Genomic DNA, 14,647 nt, shown 5'->3' with positions numbered 1-14,647 from the left:
GAAAACTACCTCCTTCGTTCTGGGCACCCGGGTAGTATCCCAGCCCTCATACAAATCGGATGATTTATGTGAAGCATACCTATTTGACAATCAGTTCGTCATTAAAGCACTATTATATATAATAGTTAAAATCATGAGTCAGTTGAATCTAGACCAACATGGAAAAACTGGAAGCACTGAACGGCCGTTTCGTTTTATTGTGGAACTCCTCAGCAGTGTGCATCCACGATCTTGCTCCGGATCTGTTGTGAGATAGTAACTCATTGAAGACAATGGTGGATGTATCTCTCAATTTCTTGGATTAGTTGAAGTTAGACATTAGCACCGTTGGATGCCGGCCGACTCAGTCGTCTAGAGGTTAAGCGCTTGCACGTGAGACCGATAGTTCCTGAGTTCGAATCTCCTTCGTAGAGGATCTTGGATGCGCACCACTGAGGAGTACCACATATTCAATAGTCAAAAAATAACTTTCTCGTCAAGAAACCTGAAATATCTTAGATCTCATCCGTTTTAAGTTTGTCAGTATGCTTTCGAATAGTCTGAAAGTTTATTCAACTAGATTCAATCGTTAATTTTAAACTTTGAATACCTGGAATTCATTCACATACTGATTATATATAGATTCACATATCTAATGTATTCAATGATTGAATTCCAAAACTTTGATCAACTGTTATTACTAACCATTTGAATCAGAATGTTTCATAGACTTAAATAAACAATTCGTTTAGTCAATATTAGTTCATTTCTAATTATTTACATTGATTAATTAATTAAATTGAATACCAAAAAGGAAGAAAAGAAAAGACGATCACTATGTATTTCCTAAGGAACAATATAGTAACTGTTATGTATATTTATCTTTTAGTGAAATATTCAAAAGTTAATATTCAGATGACGTTCCCCCCCCCACCTCAGTTACACTAAGTTTAAACATTCTACAAATTATTTTTGTATATTTTATCTGACAAATAATAATAATGATAATTTTTTCCACTGTTGCCATGGTATTTGTTATATCCCGATAAGCATAATGAATGGTAACGTTTGGGATCCAGTTATGGACCAATACTATGCGTATATTTTTATTGTATAGTTGAAGTTGAGTAACTAAAATGTTCATATTCGTGTCTATCTTATTATGAGCTTTATATTGACCTATGAACTAATATTATATGATTTACCATTCTTAAGTTATGCCCAGTCTATTAATTACAGTCTCCCGTAGTCACAGCCACTTTTGGGTATATCTTGTACAAATGTTGTTTTCTATTTTATAATATGATATGGTCTGTTTGGTTTTGTATATAAACTCAGCATGTTTGAAATCTATGATTGATATCGTAGAGGCTGAGATTAGTGTTCTGGACTGAACAGGCAGGGTTAGGTAGGAAGAATAACCGATAAGTACTCTAGACTGCTCGTACGTGTTTTACGCGTCATTGGTCCGGTTGATAAATCACTGTTCTCTAATTGGCGGTATCATCACGTTATACAACACCAGAGCACACAGCCCACAAGTTATAACAGTATTCAACTGAACATATTGTTTTCCCTATATCTATTTAGTGATTATTTCAATGAGATTATGATTATGACTGTAAAAAAAACTAACGTCACGTCTATCAGTTTACAGTGTATCATGTTAGATAATTGAAGATAAACGGAAATGTCAGTTAACACTTTACAGAAAGATGTATTTACAATCTTTTGGGAATTTATCCTTTCTATATGTAGTAAACCATTGATATCTAATATAATAGTATGTCATGTTACTTTTAAGTTGTTTTCGGGTAATCATTAAACAGCTCATCATCTATGAATATTATAGACGAACTAATCAGGTATAAGATAACAGATCGGAGATTTTGGCGCAACATTCATTCATTCATTTGTATAAATAAAGTTTTAATATTATAACTGATATTAGTTAGTGATTAAAATCTTTCAATCTAATTCTTAAGCTTAATCATCTAATTTCCGATACTGGTTTATAATGCTCATTCGGTCTTAGTTATTAAGTGGACACCGTCATGGTGTTATTGCCCCGATAAGAATAATGAATGGTAATTTTTGGGATCCATTTGTCCATCAATACTATACGTATATTTTTACCGTATAATTGTTAATTAACTAAACTATTCTTATCAACTAAATGTTTCTAAAAACTTCCATGGCAATATCGATTATATACATATAATTGATATATATACGTTTGAATTGTGTTTGTGTCTGTCAGTCAGTCAATCGGTAACAACGTAGAACTTCGTACGTAAGTACATCAATTCGAGTTACCATACTACATTAGCACAGAGATGCAGTTGTCGACTCAAATTCCATAGTGATAGAGGTAATAAGAGTATTTGTTTGTGTGATCGCTTTGCGATCGCTTGTTTCTTGCTGTTTGCAGAATATACTTCCCCATTCCAAGCTTGAACTTCTCCCTCTAGTTAGCTAGGCTGGGACGCATCAAATAGCTAGCTTACTGGTCTTTGATCACTGAGTCTTTGTTCTTGTTCGCAGATTAAGTGAACTCGTGATAGCTTTAAACCTAGCACATGGTCAATCTAGTGTCGCTCAAAGGTTGTCTATAAATTATAGTCTCACTTTCATTTGATATGAAAAAAATATTATAAATGCTCTATACAATGGAATGTGTATATATGTCTATAGTTATAGAAAACTCTGTAAAGACAATGTAATCTTCAACTATTGAGTTCAAGTTATATTAAAGAAGTAAGAAGATTTGTGGAGATTGTAATACTTTACTTTAACAGTTTAATTCACAAATCAATCTTAACTAGATCATCATTAAAGAAAACTTGGAAATCCTGGAATGCAATATTAGGACAAAATGATCGTTTAAAGATTCCAAGTTTTCAATGATCATTTAGCTTAGATTAATTTGTGAATTCAACTATTAAAATATATTAGATTGAATATAAATCCAAAATTAACCAAATAATTAAATGTTTATTGTTGATGAATCCTATTATATATATATAGTATAGATTAGGGTTGAATGAATGTTAACATATCATAACTTCTCTTTTAGTTTTCCTAGAGTTACTGCCGGTTCCAAGTCCGGGTAAAAGAGGAGAGTAATGTATAGAGTCGACAACCCTGTAGGAAAAGGTCTTGCTAAAAAAAACGTCAACTAGATTGAACAAATTTAATCATTTAAACTCTGCCCTGGGAGTTGATGAAAGAATTATGATGCCTCAGGATGAAAGCCGAAATTCTTCAGAAGTCACGAGGCCGATGCTCCCGCTGGATGCTGGCCGGCTTAGTGGTCTAGTGGGTAAGCGCTCGCAGAAGAGACTGATAAGTTCTGGGTTCAAATCTCGAGAGGCGGGGTCGTGGATGCACACTACTCATGAGTCCCACAATAAAACGAAACGGCCGTCCAGTGCTTGCAAGTTTTCCATGGTGATCTAGCTTGAATTAATTCATGATCTCAACTATTAAAATTACTATAATATCCACAAAATACCTCTTCTGATAGTATCCGTTAATTGAGAATTGTAAGTTACCAGTAACACAAATGAATTTTAAAATATAAACCACTTGAATTCAACTTAATGACTTGGATCTATTATGCTACGAGACATGATTTTTAGATGCCTACCTTCTACTAAGTCGCAAATTAATATAAAATAGATCCATTTTAGTTATTAAATGTTCACTAATTTATATCTTTTATTGATCTAAATTGTTGTGTATTCTACTTATGTCGACAGACATAAGTAGTAAGTAACACTAAACAGAAGTGGAATGTTTGGCAGCAGGAGGCTAAGAAGATCGAATTGAATAAAATAAAAAAAGAAATAGAAATGAATCGTGAATTGAGAGAATCTTACAGAATGTAAATGACAATTGATTTGCGAATGAAACATTTAATGTATGGTTCTCATACTTTACGAATGATAAGTCTTGTTAATTTGAACGCTTTATTCAGTTGCTAAGCTGTTCTGGTAACCCGCAAGAGAGAACTACGCAGCGACCTGGACTCGAGAGAAAAGGCGCAAAATAAGAGAAAACACTTTACTCCAAAGGTTCATTTTTGTACAGAAAACTACGGGTACTTATAGATGTTAACATTTGTTAAATCAACATCATATTTTGGCCAATCCGCTAAAGGACATATTATGCTACTGACCAATAGTAGCTCCATCATGCTCTGACTGTCTAGGACTCTTTGGCTCCTTTAGGGCCTCTGGAGTCTCTGTTGCAGTTCTAGGAAATCCGACTCAACAATGAAGATATCCAGTAATTGTGTTACACAATGAATTAGTTTTTGGAGTTTTATTCTCTGAGCTGGAAGGTTTTGTCGTAGAGCTCTCATCGTCCCACTGAACGACATCACCAGCACAAACCATCTAGCTAAAAGAAAAAAAACCCATCAAAATCATCCACCTGAGCTACAAATCTTCTCCATCATCTCAAAATCAAGTGAATTTGGTTTCGTCACCTAAGTGCTCATTTCCTACAATATCGTCTTCACCAAATTGTTAGATAACCATCAATAAGTGTTATTCAAAGCTTTTACTTCGTAATATAGAATTCTTTTAGTTTAAATAGCGTTTACACTAAGGTGAACAAAAACACACAAGAGGGGGTTCAACAAAACCTGTTTGATCACAACATTACAAAACCTTTTAGTTAAATCTAAGAATCATACAACTCCGCCTGGAGTCCTTCCGGGGGATACTACCGGTCCTAAGCCCGGATAAAGGAGGAGGGTTAGGCATGGGGTTAGCGACCCCATCCCGTAGAAAACTAACTCGCTAAAAAAACGCTAACCAGAAAAAATTATTCAAACCTTTTAAACTCTGCTCTGGGAGTCAGAAGGTCTTCATTTAGAAGAACTACGATGCCCCATGATGAAAGCCGAGTTCCTTCGGAAGTCACGAGGCCGATGCCCCTTCTGACAACCAGAGCAATCATTTATTTAGGTACATAAGTAAGAAACATACAGTAGACAATTTATTTGCAAAATGTCCTACAGTTGCCTCATACATTATCATTCCTTTGTTTCCATACCAATCAATTTTTGTTCTTGTTCACCTTTCTTTGATCTTCTCAATCTAATGCTGTTAGGCATTCCACGTTTGACTGGTGATACATACTACTTATATCTGTTGACATTAGTAGCATACATCAAAATAGCATATAATTTACTCAAGTCCTTATTTTTTGTAAAAAAAAAATTACAAAATTTCAGAAATCAATTTACTTAAAACAAATAAAATTTGACTATACGGTCATTAGTAAACAAGTGTCAACATAAAATCTTACATAATTGTATTCAGTTTTACAATGTTTTTTAATAATGTTCCACTTTTGAACTAAACAAATGTATCCTTTGTTTATAGAGAATTTTCTTCATATCAACAACTCCTCCTGGAACCCCGTCCTGAGGCTACTACTACCAGTCCTAAGCCCGGATGAACGAAGAGTGTTTGGCATGAGATTAGCTAGATAATACTTTATTCAATGAAATTACAAACAATCATATTCAGTGTCTTGTGTATATAAATCAATGAAAGCTAAGGAAATCACATATTTGATTGTCAGTAGGTTAAATGCTTGTTTTCCCATCCACAATGACTAATCACATAAATCACATACTGATAAGGTTTTAATGAAAATAAGACTGATAGGACTCAACTCTATGCCAGAGTTTAAAGTTCGTAAATTTTGTAATCAGAACAAATTAATTGCAGGTTAAAGTTATTTTATGACATAAAATGTGAAATTCCTAACATCTTATAGTACTATAACTCTGCCTGGAGCCCGTCTGAGGCTACTGCCGGTCGTAAGCCCGGATAAAGGAGGAGTGTTCGGGATGAGGTTAGCGACCCCCGTATCCCATAGAAAACTAACCCGCTAAAAAAAAAACGCTTACCAAGGGAAATGATCCAACAACGATTTACTAATAATAATTTAAACATTATACAATTCGACTAAACTATCAGCTATCCAGATTCAATATCATAGTGAATGACTTGACACAACATCTTTCTGGATCCACTAAGATGTTGCTACATCTAGCTGATTAGTTCCAACAAAACTCACACACACACACACACGAATTGAATGAGTTGGGGAAAAGAAATTGAAAACAATTATAAACGACTTCAATGATTTGAAAGTGATAAACAAATTAGAAAGTTTTATGTATGATCCCTACAAGAGTTTTGACTATTCACACATATAGAGGCAAGATATCATAGTTATTTATAGTAGTGTCTATCTAATATTTAATCCATCCAAGATAAATGTATCCATGGTAATATTCAGAAATATAAAGTTTCTTTATTTTTTTTGTATTTTTTTGAAATCAAATGAAAAAAGAAAAAAACAAGAAAAAAAGAAAAAAAGAAAATATGAGAAAAGAAAAAATTTTTTTTTATTATTTGAACTAACAAAACATAATATGAATGATACATTTAATCCAACTTAAATTCCATAATAAGATTAATGATATGAATAGAATCTTTATTGAAGAGCTTAAAGCTGTTTGTTTGTTTTCGAATAATTTACATATGAACAATTTGGGTTATCAGTTTCAAGTAAAGATAAGATAATGATATATAAGAATGAATGAATGAATTGTAAGAAAAATAAAAGTAATAATAGATGATAGTGAATAGTGGAATTCAAGACAAGTATTCAGTTCTGTTTGGGACTTGTCAATTAGATATACTTTCATCTCAGAATTATGGATATTCACTTAGGGAACTCGAATGCAGTGTGAGGTGGGTTATTTATATCCACATAAGTAGTATATAACCATGGTTAGGCATAAAATGTATTTCAGTAGACGACCGATAAGGAAAGGACGGGAATAGAACTCAATTAGTATGAAAACTCATGAACAATGAAATCTGAGACATTGGATTGATGTTAGCAACAGAAACAGTGGAGTTTGAGATGATGGATTGATATTTTGCAAATTAACGATTTAACATATGGTTCTCAGATTTTACTGAGATGCTCTTTAATTGATGCTCAAATACATTCGATTGTCCCTACTCGTGTTCTTATTCACTACAATAAGTCTCAGTTAATTTTTACCAAAAAACGATGATGATTATCATACAAATAAGAAGTTTTTCAATTCTAGAGGCATGATTTATTAGTTGAATTCGCTGATAGAAGGTCCAAGACAGAGTGGGTTGGAGAATGCTGATCGGTGGCCTATGCTCGATTGCGAGTAACAGGCGTAAGGAATAAGTAAGTAATAATCACCTTCGTATTTGTTCTCAGTATATCAGTATCTGTAATAACATTGATTTTCAAATATTTTAGGTTGTAAGTAGTTACAAAGAATCTAACGAAATTAAATGAATTCATACAATTGTGCATCAGTCTTCATTCTTACTCTCTATAAAATAACAAGGGAAGCATCATCGATGAACAAGAAGGTTCAGATGCAGACGTAAAGGCGAGGATTAGCAAAGCAAGGGCTGAATTAGTACAATTGAAGCACATATGGAACTCAAAACAACTTTCAACCAATATAAAAGTGAGAATCTTCAATACGAACGTCAAGGCAGTTCTACTATACGGAACTGAAACTTGCAGAACTAATACAACCATCATCAAGAAGGTACAACTATTTATAAATAGTTGTCTACGCAAGATACTCAACATCCATTGGCCGAGTACCATCAGCAACAACCATCCTTCTGTGGGAGAGAACAAATCAATTTCCAGCTGAAGAAGAAATCAGAAAATCACAATGGAAATGGATAGGACATACATTACGCAAATCGTCAAACTGCATCACGAGACAAGCCCTAACTTGGAATCCTGAAGGGAAGCGGAAAAGTGGAAGGCCAAAAACACATTACGTCATGAAATAGAAGCAGATATGAAAAAGATGAATACGAACTGGAAGGAGCTAGAAAGGATTGCCCAGGACAGGGTTGGATGGAGAATGCTGGTGGTCGGCCTATGCTCCTTCACGAGAAGTAACAGGCGTAAGTAGAAAGTAAAAATGAGATAACAAAGGGAACTGAGTATATGATCATTTTAAGGAGTTTGTAGGCATCAACACCAATATTGAACTTGAAAGTTTCAAATAAATTGAACATTCAGTAGGAAGTTAACATTAGGTACAATTTTTTGGTTAGTTCTCAATGAATAGAGAAATTGTAGTTTTGATGTTTCATGTCTTGATGTAAGATATTTATTCCGAAGAAGCGGCTTATATTAAGTCACGAAACATGAGAAAAAAATTTTTTTATATTCATTTGGATATAACAAATAAATTATTTATTATTAATCATTTTTGAGTTGTGAATGTTCAACAAATAGACTATGCGTTTGTTAAATGTATGACACTGAATTATATTAACATGAAACAAATCCATGAAGTCATTGACAAATGGACTGAGCCATGTTGGTTAGTGTATACTAACTGGTTGGGATCCGCAAGACGATAACAATCGATGGTTAGAGACTTTGAATAACATGGCTTAAAATGGTTTGTAATGGTTCAGGTGCATCTACTCTTTATTTTCTCCCAAATTCTAATCTTCTGAACTTTTCATGTCCTTTCTCTTTTTCTCTTTCCAAATTTATCTCACTGGATTATACTCTTTGAATAACATCTTCAAACCCTAATTTTTCTCATTACTGCTTATGCTCTACTACCTCTACCACTACGGGATTTGAATCGACAACTGCATCTCTGTGTTAATGTGGTATGGCAACTCGAACTGATGTACGTACGTACATACGAAATTCTACATTGTTGCTGACCGCCTGATTATTATTATTATCTAATATTCAATGGTGTTTTGTCCATTAAGTTGGAAGATTCATTTTCAAGCTTCTATTGAATAACTCTATCAGTGAATATTTCAAATACAAATATATCTTTCTTTTTACCAACTAATTCTTTCTTCCTGTACTATGTCCTTATATGCAATCTTTCTTTTATATATTACCACCTCTGAATTAACTACTTTTATGAATCCGGTGTCCATATTGTTGTGTTAATGAGGTATGGCAACTTGGACCGATGCATAAATGTACCTGGTCCTACGTTGTGGCTGACTGATTGACTGACTGACTGATTCTTAAATGTCTAATCAGTTCAGTTTAATACTCCACTAAATGATTGATCATTAAAGTCATTAGGAATTGATCGTTGTATTCAAATTGACCTCTGGTCAAATTCTTTCTAATATAGACATAGTCTTCTACAAATAATAGATTAGATTAATACTGACATATCTAATATTAAACAGTAATCTGAATGTTATACATTTCATATAACATCACTAATATCCTTATGAATCCATCGTTAAATCCATAGAAATAGGTTAACACAATCATTTGACATGAGATTATTCCTAATTAAAACAACCTACTTTCTAGTTTAAGAAATATAATCATAGTGATTAATTACATATACATACATAAAGATTTTCGTTTCCATGGAATCCTTCACTTAAGCTATACATTCGTATTTATAGTTATATGGTAAACATATATATATATATATATATATATATATCCGAAGGGGTTTTGTCGCGATTGTAGTAATTTCAATATTCGAGATCATGTGTCAATTGAAGCTAGACCATCATGGAAAACGTGAAAACACTGCACGGCCGTTTTGTCCCATTGTGAGACTCCTCAGCAGTGCGCATCCATTATCCCGCTTTGCGGGACGACTGAGCTGGCCAGCATCCAACGGTGTTAATGTATAACTCCAACTAATCCACGAAATTGAGTGATACATCTACTATTGTCTTCAGTGAGTTACTATCTCACAACAGACCCAGTTGGACTCCACTGGTCACTGCTTCTCACTAGAACTCTAGAATATACCTCTTGAAGTCAATCACTAGTGAATGATAGAAAAGATTACATTATGAATTGATTCAAGACTCAAATGATCAAATGATGTTACGTAATAATCATGAGTTTAGAGAACAATATAAAGCAGAATTATGAAAGATAACTGTCCAATTGACAGATATTAAATAAAAACAACAAACATAAAGATCATCGTAATAAAAACTGAATAACAATCAAGAAAACTTGTTTAAAGCTGACAACCACTGATAACAGTTTGAAATTACACAATACTAAGTTTAAAAAAATCAATAACAAGGACTTCAATTGATCAGTGTCCTATTGCCACATGTACATCATGTGCAGATTGTCTCGATATTGCCTCAAGTTATAAAACTGATAAGTAAAGATGGATAGCGACTAGCAGTGAAATCCAGGATATACGTTTCGTTCTATTTTTTCAAGATCGACATCTCAGTGTTGATGTTCACTTTAGGACTCTGAGATGAAATGTGTATTCTAGATTCCACTGTTAGCTACTATCCATTTTCACTTATGTACAATTATCTTTCATAATTCTAACCCGTAAATTATTTTCAGCCCTATATTCTTCTCTAAACCCCTAGATTATTATGTAACCTTATGATTCTATCTTTTCTATCCTTCTATAGATAGAGACAGATTTCTTGAAAATTCTAAGTTGTTTTTTGAAATTTCTATGTGGTAAGTAATGGTATCATTATCTGCTCCACCAGAGTGCTTAGTACCTTTGTGATTGCGCCACAGGATTGAGGTGTACTATTCAGATTGTAGCGTTAAAGCCTATACGGTGTCTGGTTCTCCTGTTAAATGCGGCTGAGCTGTACTGTTCGGGTTGTCACGTGAAAGTTCGGATGGTGTCTGGTTCTCCTGAATACCAATGTAAAATTACCCTGGCCCACAAGGGTATATTATATTATATAACTGTGAGTATCATTATCAGATTGCCCCCTTCCTCGAAAAAAATTAAAACAGAAAACTGTAATAGTTGAATTCATGAGTCGATTAAACCTAGACCACCATGGATAACCTGGAAGTAGTAGATGTTCGTTTACGTCCTAGTATGCGACTCCTTAGCAGTGCACATTTTAAGGTCTTAGGTTGATGGATACGCATTGCTGATAAGTCTCATACTGAGACAAAACGACCGTCCAGTACTTCTAGGTTTTCCATAATGGTTCAGCTTTAATTGACTCATGAATTCAACCATTAAAAATTACTACAATCTTCACAAATTCCCTTTTCTGATAAAACAAAAATAATCTAAGTGTTATTTTTCGAAACATCGATCAGTTGAGAAATATGGAAGAGTATTTAAACTATGAACCATCATAATTAATCATTTTACAGTTAAACAAATGAAACCCACTACTCAAATGATTAGTGTATATCTTACTAATGTGGTATTAGCACAAACTAAATCGAAATAATTATCATTACATAATATACTATTGTAATGTGATGCATATCAGATTGATAGGTCTTGGGTTCGAATCTCGCGAGACGGGATCATGGATGCTCACTGCTGAGGAATCCCACAATAAGATGAAATGGCCGTTCAGTGCTTCCAGTTTTTCCATGATGGTCTAGTTTGAATTAATTCACGATCTCAACTATTGAAATTACTATAATATCCACAAAACTCTTTCTGATACATATCAGGTTATCGAAAAGAAATCTTATCAAATCCATGTAATGATTTGATACAACTAATAATCATATCAAGCTTATCATCCACGTAAACTGACATGACTTCTAGAATTATTATTTTCAAAACAGATATTATACTAATAATCTATCAATCGTTTATAGTGTGAACACACTGATGGTTATATAATTTACAGTCATACTTGACGAATCCCCATCACATACGTACGTACGCCCGTTACTCCTCGTGGACGACTATAGACCGCCCATTAGCACTCTCCATCTTAGTTAGGAATCCCCATCAACTGTATAAAATCAAAGATGTATATTTATGTGGCAGATGGTCTCTAAAAACTGCAACTTAAGACTTTACAGTTGTTTTTTTTAGAATGCATTGATTATAGTTACTGGTGAAATATAAGACGTGAATTTCGTCCTAATTAAAACTCATCAGGTGAAATTAATTACTGTTATGTTCCCATAAGAATAATGAACGGTAACTTTTGGGATCCATTTATGGGCCAATGCTATGCGTATATTTTTATCGTATAATTGTTAAATAACTAAACTATTCATATTCATATTCCTCTTATTATAAGATGTCATACTAATGATCATTCTCTTTTCATTCACGACTGCAGGAAGTTCTAGGAATACAGAGGTTGTGAGTGCTGTTAGAGGTATGACGGCGGTTATCACTTCTCGGTTGCCCACACCGTGGAAGGGTTCTTATGGAGATACCTGAAAAAGGAAATTGGATTAGAGGTGTTCTTTGTGACATGAGAGCATGACCTCACTGCTCAAGGGACAACTGCGTGAGGTCGGTCACACACGACCTTTCTGTAAGTAACTGTCGTGTTAGCTCCATACTTGTTGAGACCTTTTTCTTATCACTCAGTGGTCAGTCATACTATGATGTGTGCTACTAATATCGACAGATATAAGTAGTATGTATCATTAATAGAATGTGAAAAGCTTGTAGGTAGAACGTTAAGAAGATCGAAAAAACCAGAACAACAACAGACAATGATTGATGTGGAAACGAAGTAACAACTCGGTCTGAGACAATTGATTGATATTTTACAGTGAGACTATAATTTATGGACGTGCAAGATAACAGGTCTCACATTTTGGCGCAAAATTCACTCATCCATTTGGAAAACCATCAACTGTAAATCATTATTCTAATTTCACACACACGTTTATAACCCTCATTTGGTCCTAGTTATTAAGTGGACACTCTCAAGGTCAGTCTGGAGTCGCTCAAAGGTCATTCATAAATTATAGGGCCCCTCGGTCGATTATCCTCACTTATATTCTCATTCATTACAACCATAAAATGTAATCCATTCTTGTAACGAAACACAAAAACCGGTATCACTTCAGGAAGAAACGAATCAAAAAACCGCCTGAGATTTCAAATGACCTAACAACAACAACAACAATCAACAACCATCAATCCATAAAACTTACATAAATATTGTCGAAATCCAGTTAATGTTAATAAAATTAATAATAATACACTTGTATATTGATAATTCATTCGATCAATTAGATCATCATCTCCATGCAATTGATTCGAACCAATACGTGCCCATTTTAATAAAGTTAATAATATCGTTGGATCATTATCAATTTTTCTTGTAGATCTTGTTAAACCAGGATTATTCATTAATGATGAATGATTGAATGGTGTGATTCCAGTTAAATCATAATCAATATCATAATATGTATGATATAAATATGGATTATGTAATAGATTATGATCATAATACAAATCATTTAATAATAAATCATCATTTAATAATTGATTACTATTATTAGTAGTATTATTATTAATATTAGTAGTATTATTAGTATTATCATGAATTAAACATTGGGTTAAGATTTTCTCTTCTTCATTATATAATTGTGTTTCTATAGGACAATCATTTGTAGAATTCGATGATATTGATTTATCATTATGATGAAGATGATGATGATGATTTATTGATTTTATAGTCAATTGATCAATATTTGATGAATCAATTATTGATTCTATCATTGGATTTATTGAATAAGATAAACAATCATTATTGATGATATGTGTAGATGGTTTAATTAATAGATGAGATGATGAATCTTTAAGTAATTCTAATGAACATTGTGATGGAATAGCCATCATTTATGATATAGAGAATAATCACAACAACAACAACAACAACAACAAAAAATAGGGAAGGGGAAACTAGGAGGGGAGAAGGAAACACTAGATTACCATAATTGATAAACTCTTAAATATGTAATCAACTAATTACACAATGATGAGAGTAATATATATATAATGAAATATAATAATAATAATAATGGTATTATTATTATTAACCAATCAAAATTCAACGAGGAGGGGAATAAATGATAATTCAACCAATCAAATAATCATCATCAACAACAACAACAACAACAACAAATATTCATATTTAGTTTAATCATAAATGATAATGATAATAAATCAATTAATTCTTGTACTGATATTACTTTTTAATTATTTTATTGAATAATTTAATCTATAAAACGTTTTCTGATATAAATCAATATATACTCACTTAGTAATTGACTTCAAGAGATATTTCTTGGAGTTTGAGTATGAAGCAATGACTAGTGGAGTTCAACTGGATCTATTGTGGGATAGTAATTCACTGAAGATAGTGGTGAATGTATCGTTCAATGTTATGGAATAGTTGAAGTTCCATTCACGAAATAGGGTTAGACAGGGTTGCTCAATTTCATCATTCCTCTTCAACTTTGCCATCGATGACATTCTAGAAACAGCTCTGATGGATGTAAGTAATGGCGATGTGAATCTATTGCCTGGAGAAAGACTTCTCGACCTTGAGTATGCGGATGATATTGTCTTACTGTGCGATAATACCCGAGCCATGCAATCCGCATTTAAGCAGTTGGTAATCAGTGTCTGTATGTATGTTATATACTTTGCACCTTCGAAGTGCAAAGTACTTCTACAAGACTGGCAGCTTTCTAATCCTGTACTCATCATGTGTGATGAGCATATAGAATTAGTCAAGAAGTTTGTGTATCTAGGTAGCTGCATAAGTGCTGACGGTGGCGTGAGTGGTGAAATCGATTCACGTATAATGAAAGCCAG

At 33.3% G+C, this 14,647-nt stretch overlaps 1 protein-coding gene across 1 annotated transcript; it reads right to left on the bottom strand.

The window, feature by feature from the left end:
* Positions 1–3,771: 3,771 nt before the first annotated feature.
* Positions 3,772–13,885, bottom strand: MS3_00006023 (uncharacterized protein). Its single transcript, XM_051214122.1, has 2 exons — positions 12,976–13,885; positions 3,772–4,383 (listed from the first exon to the last, which is right to left on the bottom strand). The coding sequence occupies exons 1-2, from the start codon at positions 13,664–13,666 to the stop codon at positions 4,208–4,210; spliced, it is 867 nt and encodes a 288-aa protein (XP_051067250.1). The 5' UTR covers positions 13,667–13,885; the 3' UTR covers positions 3,772–4,207.
* Between the last annotated feature and the right edge of the window lie 762 nt (positions 13,886–14,647).

This window comes from Schistosoma haematobium, chromosome 2, assembly GCF_000699445.3.
Source record: "Schistosoma haematobium chromosome 2, whole genome shotgun sequence".
Taxonomy (NCBI): Eukaryota; Metazoa; Platyhelminthes; class Trematoda; order Strigeidida; family Schistosomatidae; genus Schistosoma; species Schistosoma haematobium.
This window is presented reverse-complemented; position numbering and strand designations above follow the sequence as displayed.